Here is a 15933-nt window from a genome sequence, read left to right on the forward strand (position 1 = left end):
ACATAGCTGGTCTGGTGACTTTATGCTGTTGTTGATACATCAGAATTTTTTTCTGTACTAGTAAACCATGAGGAGTGAAGAAGAAGAGTATTTTATAATTAAATTATTCACAATTTACATGAAGAACAGGGAATTAATTCAGGTGGTTAGAGCATGATGCTGATGCAAGGATTGTGATGGGCCAGTTTATTTCAGACTTGGACTCGATGGTCCTTGTGGGTCCTTCCCAATATCAGAATATTCTGTGATTCTGTGAAGAATCACTATCTGCTCTTTATTTAAACTCCCCTTTTACTGGAAAATAGATAACATCTGCAGGAATTGCATCATCCTGACTGGAAAGGCTAGAAGATGAGGAAAAGAACCTTTGAAAATAAATGAACTCATTATTAACATTATCAAGACCAAAGAGCAAGTAAGTATCTACAAGTAAAGCAAAATTTCATTATTAGCTTTTAATAAAATATAATGAGCTTTCTCTAAAATGATAGTCTCTAAAAAAAATGGAAAATAGAATAACTACTTATGAAGTAACAGTTACCAAGTGTTGCCTTTGTTCTTTCAGGAATATGAGGAATCATAGTAGTACCTCGTTCATCAAAGCTTGGAAGAATCTCTGTTGGAAAAAACGTCAATAAATGATCTGAGTAATGAAAGAAATCTCACTTTCTTCCTTTTCTTAAAAAACTTTTCAGCAGTATACTGTATACAACAGGAAAGGGGTGTTTTAAAACAACAATGAGAATTTACCCTCAGAAATTTATGGTTAGGAAACAACAGTAATAAACCCTCAGTGAAATCACTGATTATATTACTTAGGTCAGTTGGATTTATCACGAGGAGTCACCTAAGCAAAATTTAATTGAAGGAAATCCTCACTCTAATATGGGTGAAAATGAGCATTTGAAGAAAAAAACAATACATCAGCATTAGGATGTTTCTCACATAAGAGCTTCAAAAACATGGTGAAAACTATTGAAGTGTCTTGCTCAGTTACAAGCTGCAAATAACTTTTTATCTTTGATTAAAACATATAGGTTGATACTATTAATTCTATAAATATAAGATACAAAGACTCTTGAATTGTTGATGTTTCCATCAGATTTAATTGCATCCTTTAAGAGGTTTCTTAACCTAAAACAATAACCAGGTAGCAGCAGATGCATTGATGTCTATTCCTCCCACTGGCCCCCAAAAGCAATTGTTCAATTACGCACTGCAGCTTCACAAAAGGCCAGATAATTTACCAGGCTTCCTGTATGGAGCATCCGGGATGGGAGTTGCTCTGGGTTTAAAAGGAATATGCTGTGGTTCTTTAAGAGCTGAAAGAAAAGATCTGTTTTAAGGGCTTATACTTTGACAAAATTAGGTTTGTTGCACAGGCACTGCATGTCTCATGCCTACAAAGAAAAACAATTCCTGCATGACAGCCTGAAAAACTGAGTGTCAGATACGCACAGGAATTCAAGAGAAAACAAAATCCTGAATGAAAACATGGGTGGAAAATTCATCAGGTAAGCAAAATCTGGAGTCAAGCAACAAAACATGAAAGAACTGTGACAACTACAGGGAATATATTTCCGTCTGTATTTCAGAATCCATAACTGTAATACCCATGGTGTGCTGCTCTCCTGCAAGTGTCAAAGGAATTATGTGTGTGACAGGGAAAGAAATTTTCAGTGAAGACAACAAACTAGTTAGGAATCTCTCAATACCTGCAACAGAGTAGAATGTAGTTCAATTAGTAGACAAGATAACAAATCAAAACCACAAACAGATTATGTGAAAAACAGACTAATGATATGTAAGCATTGGCCCAAGGGGCAGTGAAAAAATGATAATGACCTGCTCAAGATAACAAATTTACCTGCTGCTGTCTTTTGTTGTTCAACTGTAAATGTACTAACTACAAAAACTTCATAAAACCAAGAAGATACATTGAGTTAGTGGTGAGTATAGTGGCAAAAATACTCCCTTTAATATGACTGGTTTGTTTCTAATTTGGAACACATTCTTTTTTTTCTTTAAAAAAGAAAATTTCCTTGTAAAATTAGTGAATATACACTCACTCAAAATAATGCTCAATGGATATTGTCAGAACTGTTAGAAGATACAGAGGTTTGGCAGTTCATTAGTATGTAAATCCCGATTAAGTTTATTTTTAAGGGTGAAATTCCATTACCAGGTCACACAAACCTATGAGCAGTTTCAGTTAGAGATATTTAGAGCCATACATGAAGGCCCTCAAATTTGGTCTTCTCTAAGCACTTTTGACAGGCACAAAAGAGATGCAATTTCTTCCAACTGCTCATGTTTGTATGTTGTTTATCCTGCTGTACAGATTATTCATTAGTGATACATGTCGTGTGGCTGAAAAGCAGAGTCAACTACTAAAACTCAGACATTAAAAATAGAAATCAGCTCTGTTTTCCTTTAAACACCTATCTAATCATCATCAGAGAATGTATTTGTAATAAGAAGGAGTGTTAATCAACACTTGATTCCCTGAGAAAGGACAACCCAAAAAAAACCCTGGATATTCAGGCATAACAAAACAACAATGTATGTACCAGGTTTTGTGTGTGATACATCTGGGCTTGGTGATGCCCTGGGCTTGGAAGGGACTCGTCGACTTTCTTTTTGACCTGTGGAAATGAGCAAAGTTTTGAATTTGTTATTGAGGACCTTGGACCTGTGAAGATGTGCAGTTCTGAAGAAATTGTTGAGGATGATGATTCAACATATGTCTTTTGATTTTTCTGATGAATCAGAACATTCATTTTTTGCTAAGGATTTTTTTAGGAATTATTTCTGTCATTTGAAAATAATCCCAAAGAGATCTCCTGTTAGTGCAATCGATACAATGCCAGCGCAGAGACTAAAGACAAAGTGACTTTTATAGTGATGAACTCTCCACTCCTAACAGCAATAATAAACACAGGGTTCTGCAGAGCAAACTGCTGTTGCCCTAACACTTCTAAGTTGTTCTTCTCAAGTGTTTCATATTCCAAAAACGTGCTGCTCATTTAAATCAACTCTGCATTAAAAAAAAATTCTCAGCAAAATCCTCAGCAAAGCAGTCAAAGCAGAAGAAAATTTACTGCTAATGGAAATTTACTGCTAATTTTCAAATGGACAGAGCTATTTCCAAAGTTTTGGGAACAGGAAAGTATTGTAATTTTACAGTTTTAAAGAAGCAACTCAAAAATAAAACTATTTCTGTCACACTCTAAGGAAATCAAGATGCAGATTTTCCTGTGTGCAAGGGCTCCAGATGAGTGTTAACCCGCACATCTCCATCGTGTGTCAGAGACATGTATAAATATCCAGCTGATTATCTGGTTCCATCACAGCTGTATAGCAAAATTTGATTTTGACAGCAAAACATAGCCTATTCAATAAGTATCTATCTTCAGCGAATTCATCAATTTTGAAAATGTTTGAAGTGATGAAACTTTCATGCACTAAAGGGTAAAATATTGATAAGCTTACTTGCTCTAGTTGGAGGAACACGTGGACTGAGTGATGTTTTAGGTTTGGAAGGCCTGTGATATGTATCTTTTGAAGCTGAAAGAAAGAAACTGGGTTAAGCATTATTAAAGTAATAAGTGGCTTCAAATACAAGTACACTGCTCTGTAATGGGTGTTGTCCTGGAATGATTAATGATATCAAATTCAAGTGACAAAAATGTCTTAGTCAAAGGGATCTGCCTCGAGCAATCCTATGACCCAGGATCAATGAAGTGGTTGTGTTCTGACAGTGAAATTGAGGTTTGAGTGGAACAGAATTATATTTCAGTCCTCTGTGAAGGACTGAATTTCATTTCATAAAACTGGAGGGGAAGGGAAGCAGAGAAAGGAAACTTTCAGGATGCAGCTCAGCCCACCCAAACCATATGACCACCTCCAGTGGTGCTACCTCCACGGGACGAATGAGAACATATAATTAGGATCTTGTTCTCATCTGCCCCCTGCTTCTTACCATTAAATGTTGAAGGAAATTCTCCTATCTTATGTGCATAACAATTTGAAAGGAACAAGGATTCTCCTCGATTGTTTCATAGAAAATAAGAAGAGATCGAGTACCTTGACTGTTAAAATTATTAAGGAACATGCAAAGAAAGATGACAATGTTTTTAATGATTTTTGCTGAAGAAGAAAGACAATGTGACCATTTGAACAAGAAAGCATCATTACCTATTGCTGCCTTTGGTTTCTCAGTTCTAAACCTAATTGTTTCCAGAACTGCATTAGTGTAATAAAATAACAAACCCAAAGTTTTACCAAGAACAATCAAAATGTTACAATCACTGTCTCCAGAATAATCATACCATCCCTGCTAGGGCTGATGACTGATAGTCACTCCTCCCTGAAACTCAATATCAAGTATTATGCTCTTCAGAATTTCCTCCAGTTCAAGTTAACAGCTCTAATACAGAACAGATCCCAAATAGAAGTCTGAAGTTTTTGTTAAAGCCACAAAGAGACTGTGGGTGGTTTTATTCACCTTCATCTTTGTACAATTTCCTGACATTACAAGGTTTTGTTTCAAGTAATAGGTGCTGACTTACAGGGGAGAAAAGGAACCTGAGTTGTCTCTCTGCTCATCTTTTCACTAACACCATCCAGTATTCCATGTACCTTGGATACCCATACTGGGTCTAGCTGTGGTGGAGGTTATTTTCTTCATAGCAGCCCTTGTGGTACTCTGTTTTGGATTCATCAGCAAGGAAATGTTGATAAAATACCAGTGTTTTAGTTGCTGCGGAATATAGCTTGTTACAGCATCCAAGAGTTCTTTGTTTTTCACTCTACCCCCAGGCAAGAGGGCTGGGCTAGGGGTGGGCAGGATGCTTGGAGAGGACACAGCCAGGGCAGCAGAACCACACTGGCCAAAGGGATATTCCGCCTCGCATAAAGTCATGCTTAGCAACAAAACTTTCCAAAGTACCCATTGCTCCTAGACTGGTACTGGTCTGCCTGTGGGATGGGGTGTGCATTGTTTTTTACCACTTGCTTTTCCCCCCCTCTTTTTATCCTTCCTTATTAAACTGTCTTTATCTCAAACTATAATTTTTTTCCTCTTTATTTTTCCCCCCCCTTTACTTCTGCTCTTCTGATTCTCTCCCCCAGACTCCACTGTCGGGTAGAATGAACAAGAGGTTAGTGTATGCTTAGCTTCTGGCCAGAGTCGACCCACTACAGCACTTCACATCATGCAAGTGTGAGTTGCATAATTTACTTTCTTCCTCCTTAATTGTCCTAAGGTTGTATATGGATATAACAACCCATGTAGACACAATTATAGGAAGTATTACACATTCTTAAATCTCTGAACATCACAAAAGCTCTGAAAAAGTGAACCAACAAATATGAATAAAAGCCTGTGTCTGGAAAAGAAGAAACAAGCACATAATTTGAGAAATACATTGCAGAATCTTTCCTCTTTGCAATGGCACCTTCGTTTTCACCTTCACTTTGCCAGAACACAAGCAAGTTCACATATAAAAGACTTATTTTCACTGAGAATTGTACAGAAAACACCCACTGCTGCAGTGACTTACAATGTAATAAAGAACTGAAGATATTTTCAACTTAGCAGGGTGCTTATAAATTCTACATATTTTATCACTCAAGGAATGTTCCAAAATATATGTCCAAGGAATACATAGAAATCTGAAGCTCCACTGATCACAGTAGAATCCATAAGACACGTGTCATGAAGAAATGGTAAAGCAACAATGAACTTACCAGGTCTTGTTCGTGGCACCTCTGGGCTTAGTGATGTTCTAGGTTTGGAAGGAACATGCTGTGGTTCTTTAGGAACTGACAGGAGAAAAAAAAAAAAAGGCAGCAACTACAGCAACTATTAGAATTTTTTGAGGACTGATACTGACACAAAGCATAACATTAAAGAAGAACACATGTCTTTGGGACCCTTTGGAATAACAAAAACTTGAGTAATGGAGAAATATGAACGTGTGGTGCATAACAAACCCCAGTGCTGATGGAAAACTTTTGTAATAGGACAATATAAAACAAGGCCAGTATAAAAGGTGAAGCAGCACATGATAGAAATGGAGTATAGAGACAAGCAGTCAAAGGCAGGATGTGGTGCTTCCATCCCCTTTGCAGAACACATTTATGTGAGAAAAAAACAGAAAAATATGATTATGAATTGTTAGCGAAAAAGTACCAAACTACCCCTTACAGGATGAACTTTAATGGTAAAAAAATTATGACAATGGAGTGCATGAAGAAATGCTTGTGATGCTCAGTGAGAAAAAAGCAAATAAATGTGATGGTCCCCAGGTGATTTACCCTGTAGGTAAAACTGTTACCTATTGTTGGTTTTAGTCGATCAGGTCTAAGTGTTATAGATTCCAGGACTGTATCAGAAACAAAACAGAAAAGATGTTTTGAAAGTTGAAAATTTACAATTAGCACTACTTTCTGAATCATACACTTTGTATACTGCCTCATACACAAACAGTTGCATTACAAATAGTATCTGGGAAAGCAGTGTTATGTTCAACACAGTGTGAGCTTTGTTCTCCCATAGACTTCAATGAAATATCCAAATATTATCATTCTGTTATTCAGAAAATGGCTTTTTAGGGACATGAATCTCTCCCCTTGGTGATGTGTTTCAAATGCACTCTATAAACACAATTGGAATCTGACAGCACTTTAAGAAGTATTATTATTACTAAACACTATTATTAAAGAGCATTATATGGAGTATTATATTGCACAGTCATACAATTCAGCTGTAGAATGGAATGGATCTAAAATAAAACTGGGTGGTTTGCAGCCGCAAGGATGTGAAATTGATGTGTCAATTCTGTATGGATTACAATTAAAAAAGAAGAAATGTCTCTGGATCTTTTAAGACAATTACAAGAGAAGAGGATGATGCTGTAGAAATGTTCTGTATATTACAGATTCTTGAAGAAACAGCAAATTGTTAGAGTTTTTGTGGGTTTGTTTGCTTGTTTGTTCTAAATACAAATCAATACAAGCTCATAACATTTGTGTGACAAAACTATAAACCATTTCTGAAAAGGCCAGACTACCATAACAATGAAAAATGCCCACAAAGGTAAAAAACTGAGTGTATAAGAAGTTGCATCTTAAGATCTAATTTGGAAACAATGCTTTGTAATCAAATGCCATGGTTAAAAAATTATGAGAAAACAAGGATTTTGACTGTTTGCTACATGAGGAAATCACATCTAATAGACAACATCAGATTTCAAAAATATTGGTCTATGTCTACAATTGAAAGGTCTTCAATAAAGTGTTTATCCTTAAATTTTTTACATTTACCAAAAGATAACATATGTTGATATTTGAGACCCTTGCAATTTTCTCTTGATATTACTGGAGAGTATGGGACAGAAAGCAATTTTTTCTGCTGACCACTGAATTCAACTGCTCTCACATTTAATGACTTAAAAACCCAGTATTTTGGATTACAGTGTAAAGGATCATTAATGCCAATAAATATTTATAAGCAAATACTAAGTATGCCTGTATAACTGGGCAATTTACCCCCTCATGCAGAAAATAATAATGATATTAAATTAATTAATTGTGGCTTAGAAGGGAAACAGATTTATTCTAACAATGCAAAGCAATGTTGAAAAGAATTACATCCCCCAAATAGCCTCAGTACACACTTGAATTCCTTGGTATCTGCTTTAGTTAGCAAGGTTAATCTAAGTGTAACAACACTGTTCTCATCCTGTTGCCCTGAAATAGAAGTTTATTCTTTTGCTCAGTGAAACAATACCTAGCAAATGTCACTACTCGTGAAAACTGCAATTAAATCACTGAACAACACAGAACAGAACCCCATTCTGCTTTAACTGGCTCTGATAACTAAACAGCTGCTCATAAATACATTTCAATCCAAAATAACTGTACTAGAAACAATCACAAAGCAGTTTACCATCTTTGGCTTGTGGGATGTGAGGCTTGGGTGAAGTTTTAGGTTTAGAAGGAACACGTTGAGTCTCCTTTGGAGCTGGAAGAGAAAATGCGGGCAATAAGTTGGTTAAATTGCACAGCAATTAGCATCTGATACCAGCTGAACACACAAGCACAGAAACCTCACACCTGCAACTGAGAAGTAGGCAAGTCAGGTAATACTCTCCATGTGTTTACAACAATCTAAGCAAGAAAGTGGAATTTTAGTCATTTTTGAAGCACAGTTTGTGTGTTTCAAATAAAAACTGGAACAAGCGCAAACAAGCATAATTATGAGAAAGGTGATTCAGAGCTGCCAGCATAATTTCTTTTTTTATAAAGGAGACATTTCAGCTGTGAAGAGAGCAATACACCCAACTGTTTTGAATGCCAAGCAAGATAATTACCTAGAGGAAAAATGAGGTTAAATGAAACTATCCTGAGGCATAAGGTGACTAACTTCAGGGATGCTTGCTGTGATGTAAATAAAGCAAACACAACAGCTTGCCAAGGAAATATTATTACCTATGGGTGACCTTGGTGGCTCAATTCTAAGTGTAATAGGTTCCAAGACTGCAACAGAAACAGTGTGACAAAGTGAGTAAGGAACACACTCCAAAACTTGAAATTACTCCAGTGGTAAGTAGAAAGGCAGGTACTAAAATAACACCACAGTAATATGGGTCTTCAAGCTGACTTTTAAACCACAGGCAATTAAAATTCTTTATAATAAAGGTAAAAGAAAAAATAGGTAATTGGGCAAACTTGGTGGCAACAGAAGCAAATATGTGCAAAATGAAGCAACGAATAGATGACAAATAGAAGCAAAAATATATGGATACTCATGAACATGTGGAAACTCAGAGACAGCAAGGGACTCTTGATATACAGAATGTCAGGAGTCCCCAAACTGAACTCTGTTACTTGAAAGTAGTGTGCTGACCATGACAAAACAGTTGAATTTTTCCTCTAAAGTGAGCAATTAAGCAGAGGACTAAAAGACTGATATTGGTAGAGCTGTATTTATAAGTTATATGAAAAAAAAAAGTTTGATAAAGCCTGTTAGTTTTTTCTTGTATCCACTTACAATTCGGATCACAAAACCAATATATCATGCCCTTTTCCTGGTCACAAACTATACCAAATGGGGCAAAAAAATTATGAGATGGCAGAATCTATAAAAATTTCTTGGCAATAAAGAAAATATATTAAAATAATGGTAATGCATAAATTCTTCCCTCTCAAGGCAGTAACAAGTAAAGTAGCATACAACACACAGATACACATAGATAGAACCTGTTCTATAACCCACACCCACTTATTACCCAAACTCCCTTATGCATCTACCCATTTTAAAAATGGGCTTCACAGTAAATAACACTATAAAACTTTGATTGCAATTGAGGGGCTTAATACAGAAGTATTTGTTGCATGTCTATTAACATCCACAGTTACAGTATTCTGTAGTATTAATATTGCTGCTAATGGGGTAAAAAACCCAAAAAAACCAGCATTGACATCTACTGACAGTGGCCAGATACTCCATAGAAATCTCAAACTAGTCACTAATTTTTCAAATGTTCTTACTACATATGTCTGGTTTGCAAAGACTTTGCCATTATTCAAGCTCACCAGTTACCTTTGCAATTCAAACTCAAAATCTTTTCCTATAAAACAATAATTTCTAGTTTCAGGTTGTGTTTGAAAAATCAGTCAGCTCTTACAAAGAGAAAAACAGCTTCCAATAATAAAAAGAAATTTATATTATTTGTTAGGTCAGCAGACTGTCTTCTGGAGCAATATGGTTTCTTTTTGTATAGGTAATAGCCCAAAAGAGGAATGGCTCTTCTCCCCACCAAAAGGAAAAAAAAAAAAGGTTAAGTTTTCCTTTTCTTTACTTTCTGCAAGCCATAAAGTACATAATTTCAAAAGAAGTGCCTTATCAGATTTAGCTTGAGGTATTTTGATCTTAGCAGAACATTTGGGCTTCAAAAGTGAGGATATGTGTATTTTAGATAATGGGAAAACTTTGTCTTGTGAAAACCAGCATTGAAGCTGAAAGTAAATGAAAAATCACATTCAGCAATGAAGAAATGAAGTCTAGGAAATTACCGTCTGTCCATATCAATGAATAACCATAGAAAAAGAAATTGCACTGTGTGTTTAATGCATGAAATATTGTTGGATATGAACAAAACAAGCGATGATTTTCCCTTTGATGGGCTATCAAAGAGCTAGATGTTCTTCTGCAGCAAAATTAACTTCTCATAATTTAGTCAAAAGCCAAAGAAAAGAGACTTAACAAGCAAGGCTACGAAAAGGTTGTTATGTGACATTGACCTTGACAAACCAATGTCATTAGAGGAGTTTTGGGAGTATTTAATGGTGTAGAACTTGATGCAGTTGAAAACTATGAGTTTAAGTGATTTGTTGCTAATTGGCTGAATCTATTTTATCAAATCATTTAAGTAAGTTTTAAAGCTGTCCTTGTACTGTGAAGTATCATATATGTAGTCAGCTTCATCCAGATTTTTAAGACCAAAGCTAGACTGCTGAAAACGTCCTGAAGCCCTTCTCAGAATACAACCTGCACAGTAAATGCAAACAGAGATTCAAATTTTCCTTTGAATTAGATACAGCATTTCAGGGCTCACTGCAAAGGAGACACCTTTATTTTTAGTCTGCATAAAAAATTTATATATTAACACATCACTTAATATATATTCCCATACTAAAAAAAGGCCATGTATTATTTTATATAAATGGTTCTCCTCATTTAAAATAAAATTACTTTTATTTTCTTAAATTGAACACAACTTTGGGTATATTAATTGAAAAAATGCAGTATTTTCCACACATTTGGGAAATTATCAAGCACTGTGACACAAAACTCCTTCAGCAGGAATTGCTCAGCAGTATGTGGTTTTAAATGTAATTTTTAGATTATGTTATTTCGATATTCCACAAAATCTTTATTATTAAAATAATTCTTACTCTTTCCTCTTCTAATGTAAGTGAAACTTTTAAGAGATATCCTATCTTTTAGAAGACATCTCCATGTTAGAAACATGGAGACATAATAAAGCACCAAGATGATACTTCCATTTGCTGGGTTTGGACCACACATGAATAAGCAAGAAGCCTCCAGGAAATGGTGTTTTCAACTGCACATGTTATCAGACCAATGAAAAGAAGGATGACTCATAATCATTACCCTCGGCAGTCTTTGGACGTTCATATGTGTAGGGACTCCTAGTAGTGACTGACACTGGAATGATTGCTGCTGGAATAAAGAGAATTTTCTTAAGAGATATACACGTGCATCTGTATTTATCTTTCAGCTGCTGGTATGGCTCAGCTGCATTGCTTCCCAGTTATAACTCACCTCTTCAAAACTCTTCAAATGGAAACACTGAGTAAATGATAAATTTCCTGAAATTACCATGTGTGACTTTTGCTGCTTTTGGAAGAAAAAAGTGCATTTATGCTACAGGAACACACTGGGAGATGAGCTCTCTAAAGCTTCACCTTTCTGCTTTACTGAATTTTATCAGGTCTCGTCATGGCCGTAGACTACTGAAAAGAAACAGTTCCAGAGAACTCAATTTTCTTTGGTAAATATTTATATTAATTTTCCTGGGTTTCTCCCACAGTGATACAAAGGAGAGATGTGAAAGGCTTCAGGTGTAAATAACTGTAAAGTCACAGAAAACAAGGCTGAAGATCCCAGCAGATTATCTAGAGCCACTGCAGATCAGATCATCAAGCCAAGAAGCTTCCCATCTCTATCTAGAGTACTTAATTTGGTTTGAAAGGAAAAAACTCCAAACACTCTGAAAACTATAAAGAACTTTGAAGTCAATATTGGTAGAATTGTTTGTTATTAGCGTGCCTTTACAAACAGAATCTATTTTCATTCATAAATACATCTACAATCATTGAGTAATCTGTGCTTATCCTTCAAATTTTGCTTCATTTTCTCTGTTTTGACTCTTAGCCTCTGTCCCTCCCTACAGATTTTAATTAGGAAAGAAAAAGTAATGGATAAATATTGTACAATGTGCCTCAAACTATATTTTTGGACATACCAACAATTTGTCATATTCACATGCAGTTTAAGACTCACAAGTACACTTATTTCAGGGGAAGTAACCTTAAAAATTTTAAATACAGTCAAATCTGAGACGTAAGACGTCCAAAATTCTGTCAGTTTAGATAGAAAAATCACATTCTTAATTTAAAAGTCTCTATTTACCCATGTGAAGGTTTATGGTGGTTTACCTGGGTGGACGGCGTTTAAGTTTAAAAGACTGAATTATTTCAGAATTCTAAATTTCCCCTCTTTTCTTTACTGACATTTTTTTTTATAGCTTAGACAGCTTTTATATTTGATGCTATTGCCATTATTCTAAGAAGACAAAACACTCAAAAATGGCTCCAGGACAGATAATTTGTGCATTTAAGTAAACGCCAAGAGAGGTTGTGGAATCTCAATCCCTGGAGATATTTGAAAATTTTTCTGTAAAGAAAGTGTTGCAGCGCATTTGAGTGCACAATAGAAAATTCATTATAATTTCCTTTTCTGAAAAATGGAGAATGTTCAGAGAGAGGTATTCATGCTAACAATAGTAAAAGGGAGGACAAAGGCTGGGCATGATCACATTGGCAACAAAACCTTATTTTTCATGCAGGCAACAGATTCACCCAAATATTATTACGCAAATACTAAGAAAGAGAATGAAACTGAACTTTCACTACAATGTATAGTTTGTTAGCTAGAAAATCTGAAAATCATTTAAATGTTTGGGGTTTTTTAAATGAAGCTTTTTCTCTCCACAGCCAAAAAAGGCAAATACTTTACCAGAAACGGCACAAAAATCATATCAATAATAAAAGCCAAAATTGATTGCTTGACCTAAAGGCAGTTATTAGCAGTCATTAATTCAATATTAATTTGGCATATATTGTTCATTATTTTGATTGTTAGGGAAAGGTGACAACCACTCTCATGACACAAGTTTCTAATTTAAGCTGAATTCCATGTGATGCTGGAACACAGGCAGGCTCCTTCTCTTTTTTTTTTTTTGCCACCTACTCAAAAGCCAGCTTATCCCCATGCATTGCATACTTTATGGCTCAAATAATATTTTCTGAACAAGAATATATTTTGTCACATCAGAACACATGCTAGTTTCACTACCTGTTTACAAGAGAATCATGAAAAGCTTCATCAAGAGTAAAAAGTGTCTTAGGATTCTACCTGAATGATTCCTGAGACCATTAATGGGAAAGAAAAAACCAGAGACATCTGTACAAATATGGAACAATGCCACTTTCTTTGTAGGCATATAGAAACGTGTTATAGAGCCACTCAGTGTGGAAACACCAGGATAAAACCTTGATCTTGGCAGTCCCAGGGTACAAAAAAAATTATGCAGCAGTTTCCAAACGAGTTGTTTTTTTTCTCAACCATTTCAAAAAACAACATGCAGGACTCAGATCTATATTCAGACATAGAGACCTACAGCAGAGACAAAAGTAACTATTCTTGCAATACAACACTGGCTTTCCTACACTAAAAATTATGTAGGAGCTATAATCAGCATAAAAAACTAATTATGCACAGTATTCTGAGACAATTCCAAGTCATAACTGCCATTCCTTTAACAAGCTTCACAGGGAATAATTTGCTCTGAAGAGAGTTAATTTCTTTTTATGAGCAGAAAATACTTTGCAGGGAATCTGGAAAGAATTTAATAAAATCATGTGATCTCTTCCAGCATTGAGTAATATATTCTTACAATAAACAATTCTGCAATTTCAAGCTTTCTAATTTCATTACAAACCACGTAACACTAGAAATATTTTTACAACTGTATTTATTTATTCTTCAAGTCCAGAAAATGCCAGGTGTCTTTTATTCTCTGCCATACATCATAGACCAAATTTCACCTCGGTTAGAAGGTGCTACTTCATTTTGGGATCACAAAATATGTCTTTACAAATTCCAGAACAAAATTCCACTCCTGCTTTCACAGTTTCAGGTAAGTCTGCATATGCACTATTGATCACTGAATCAATACAAATCCTATGGTTCTATGTAAGATGCCATAACCATCAGCAAAACAGTAGAATTTGTGTTTTCTGGACCCTATACTGAACTAAGTTGGAAAACTTATTTCAAAATGAAAAGCAGAAATAATTTTGCTTTGATGTCAGGCTGCATGAGTTGGTGACTTGGGATACAAAAGCTATGTTTTCTTGCTTTGCTTCTATTTTTTTTAATCCAATACAGAAATATTATGCCTCAAAGAGGAATTCCTCACCTTTCTGATGATTAAGTGCCAAACTTCACATTCACACAGAAGAAATTCAAGCTAAAATGCACTACTTAAGCAATACACTATAACAAATGGTTTCTATGGAAATTAGTTACCAGGTTTAGTTCGTGGCTTTTGGGGTCTGGCAGATGGTCTAGGTTTAGATGCAGAAGTAGGGAGTTTTGCTTCTTTAGGAGCTGAAAGAAATATACTAGATTATAAGTTTATGCTTTCCACTGTGCCACAAAAAAAAAAAAATCATATGAGGCAATGAATGGCTACTGGGAACAAAAGCAAATGGTAGAATCAGATATGCCAAGAAGGCTTCTCAAAAACCTTCCTAAGAATTCACTACTCCAGCAAAACCCCTTTGCTCTTCACTGTAAAAGTGAGTAATTGCATTTAAATATGCAATTGAAGCTTGCAATCACATTCAAATGTTCCTCTCATTCAGTTAGCAAACTCATATTAGTAAGATACCTAAGAAATAAAACAAGAATGTTTTTTATCTTTTTGAATTCCAGGTCAATTTTAAGCCATAAGAAGACATCTATAAACAAAATATACAGAAATATCCTCGATTTTTGGCACAGTAAAGAAATTACTGGCAAACAGCTAGAAGAATATGGAATCAATTAAATAAAAATGGAACTGCTTCATAACTGCAGTCATTGAATTCTGCTAACAGAATAGAAGTAGCTAATATAAGTAGAATAATATAAATAGACTAGCAGTATAATTTAAATGGTAAAAATTAAGAACAATGAGTCCTAGAAACCCTTTTTCCACCAAACATGTGCAGGTTGAAACTGTAATTAGTTAATCTGCCTGTTAGTCTAACTTCAGATAAAGTGCAAACTGAGTTTCAGGCAGAGGTAGGTAACTTCGTACATTTTTAGAAGCAGTGCTATGAGACTGCTTTCCAATAAAATGTTTCATAGCAACTGACACAGTGGAAAAATGTTTGACATCTACAAAAACAGCAGAGAGGAGTGGGACATGGAGTGACTGAGAGGTGTTTTTCAAGCCAAAATGACATTCAGAAGGATTCATAAAACAGTGGAATTAACACGTTGACCTAGTACAACAGGACTCCTTCACTCAGAATTCGACGATTAGCATTCACAATGCTACCTTTACACCTGGCATTTAAATTGTATTTCCAACAAGTTTCCTGGATAGATTGTTGGTGTAGAAAAGCTCTCAGCGAAATGGAAGACAAAAATTTTTGCTGTACCATGGAACTTGCAAAACTGCATGGAAAAAAATGGTTTCTTTTTCTCCTAAGTTTAGAAAAACATTTCTGCATGCTTATCTCCTAACTTTCCTCTTCTTTCAGAGAAATGGATTAAATACAGCAAAAGCTATGAGGTAAAGTAACAGAGTACAAACTGTGGCTTGGACTGCAAAGAAGAGTGACTGACAGCTACAGAAACATGTATTATCTAGGGTTGCTTTTGGTTCAACAGTCTGAGAAGTTTTAGGCTCCAAAAGTGGTGGTTTAGGGGCTAGAAAAGAAAAATTCGAGTGTAATCAAACTGACCAGTAGCTGTATCAACACGAAGCCCAAAGTGTTATCATTCCAATAGTTCAGGGGAGTTGTTTTTAAACAGTGTAGATAAGCCTTACTCTTGTGTGTAAC

At 35.4% G+C, this 15933-nt stretch overlaps 1 protein-coding gene across 26 annotated transcripts in view; it reads right to left on the reverse strand.

Annotated features, from left to right (window-relative positions):
• Positions 1-15933, reverse strand: part of ABI3BP (ABI family member 3 binding protein) — a 131821-nt gene that overhangs the window by 39632 nt on the left and 76256 nt on the right. For 14 of the 26 annotated variants that reach the window (XM_088156063.1, XM_088155976.1, XM_088156069.1 and 11 more), the window contains 10 exons: positions 14408-14488; positions 11186-11254; positions 8497-8544; positions 7955-8029; positions 6342-6389; positions 5752-5826; positions 3493-3567; positions 2571-2645; positions 1248-1322; positions 542-616 (listed from right to left, as the gene is read on the reverse strand). In XM_088156063.1, the coding sequence (XP_088012189.1) occupies positions 542-616; positions 1248-1322; positions 2571-2645; positions 3493-3567; positions 5752-5826; positions 6342-6389; positions 7955-8029; positions 8497-8544; positions 11186-11254; positions 14408-14488 (696 nt within the window). The remainder of the gene's footprint in view (positions 1-541; positions 617-1247; positions 1323-2570; positions 2646-3492; positions 3568-5751; positions 5827-6341; positions 6390-7954; positions 8030-8496; positions 8545-11185; positions 11255-14407; positions 14489-15933) is intronic. The other 12 variants (XM_088156058.1, XM_088156054.1, XM_088156034.1 and 9 more) reach the window with 9 other exon arrangements.

The sequence above is a fragment of the Sturnus vulgaris genome, chromosome 2 (genome assembly GCF_052056855.1).
Source record: "Sturnus vulgaris isolate bStuVul1 chromosome 2, bStuVul1.hap1, whole genome shotgun sequence".
NCBI classification, from domain to species: domain Eukaryota; kingdom Metazoa; phylum Chordata; class Aves; order Passeriformes; family Sturnidae; genus Sturnus; species Sturnus vulgaris.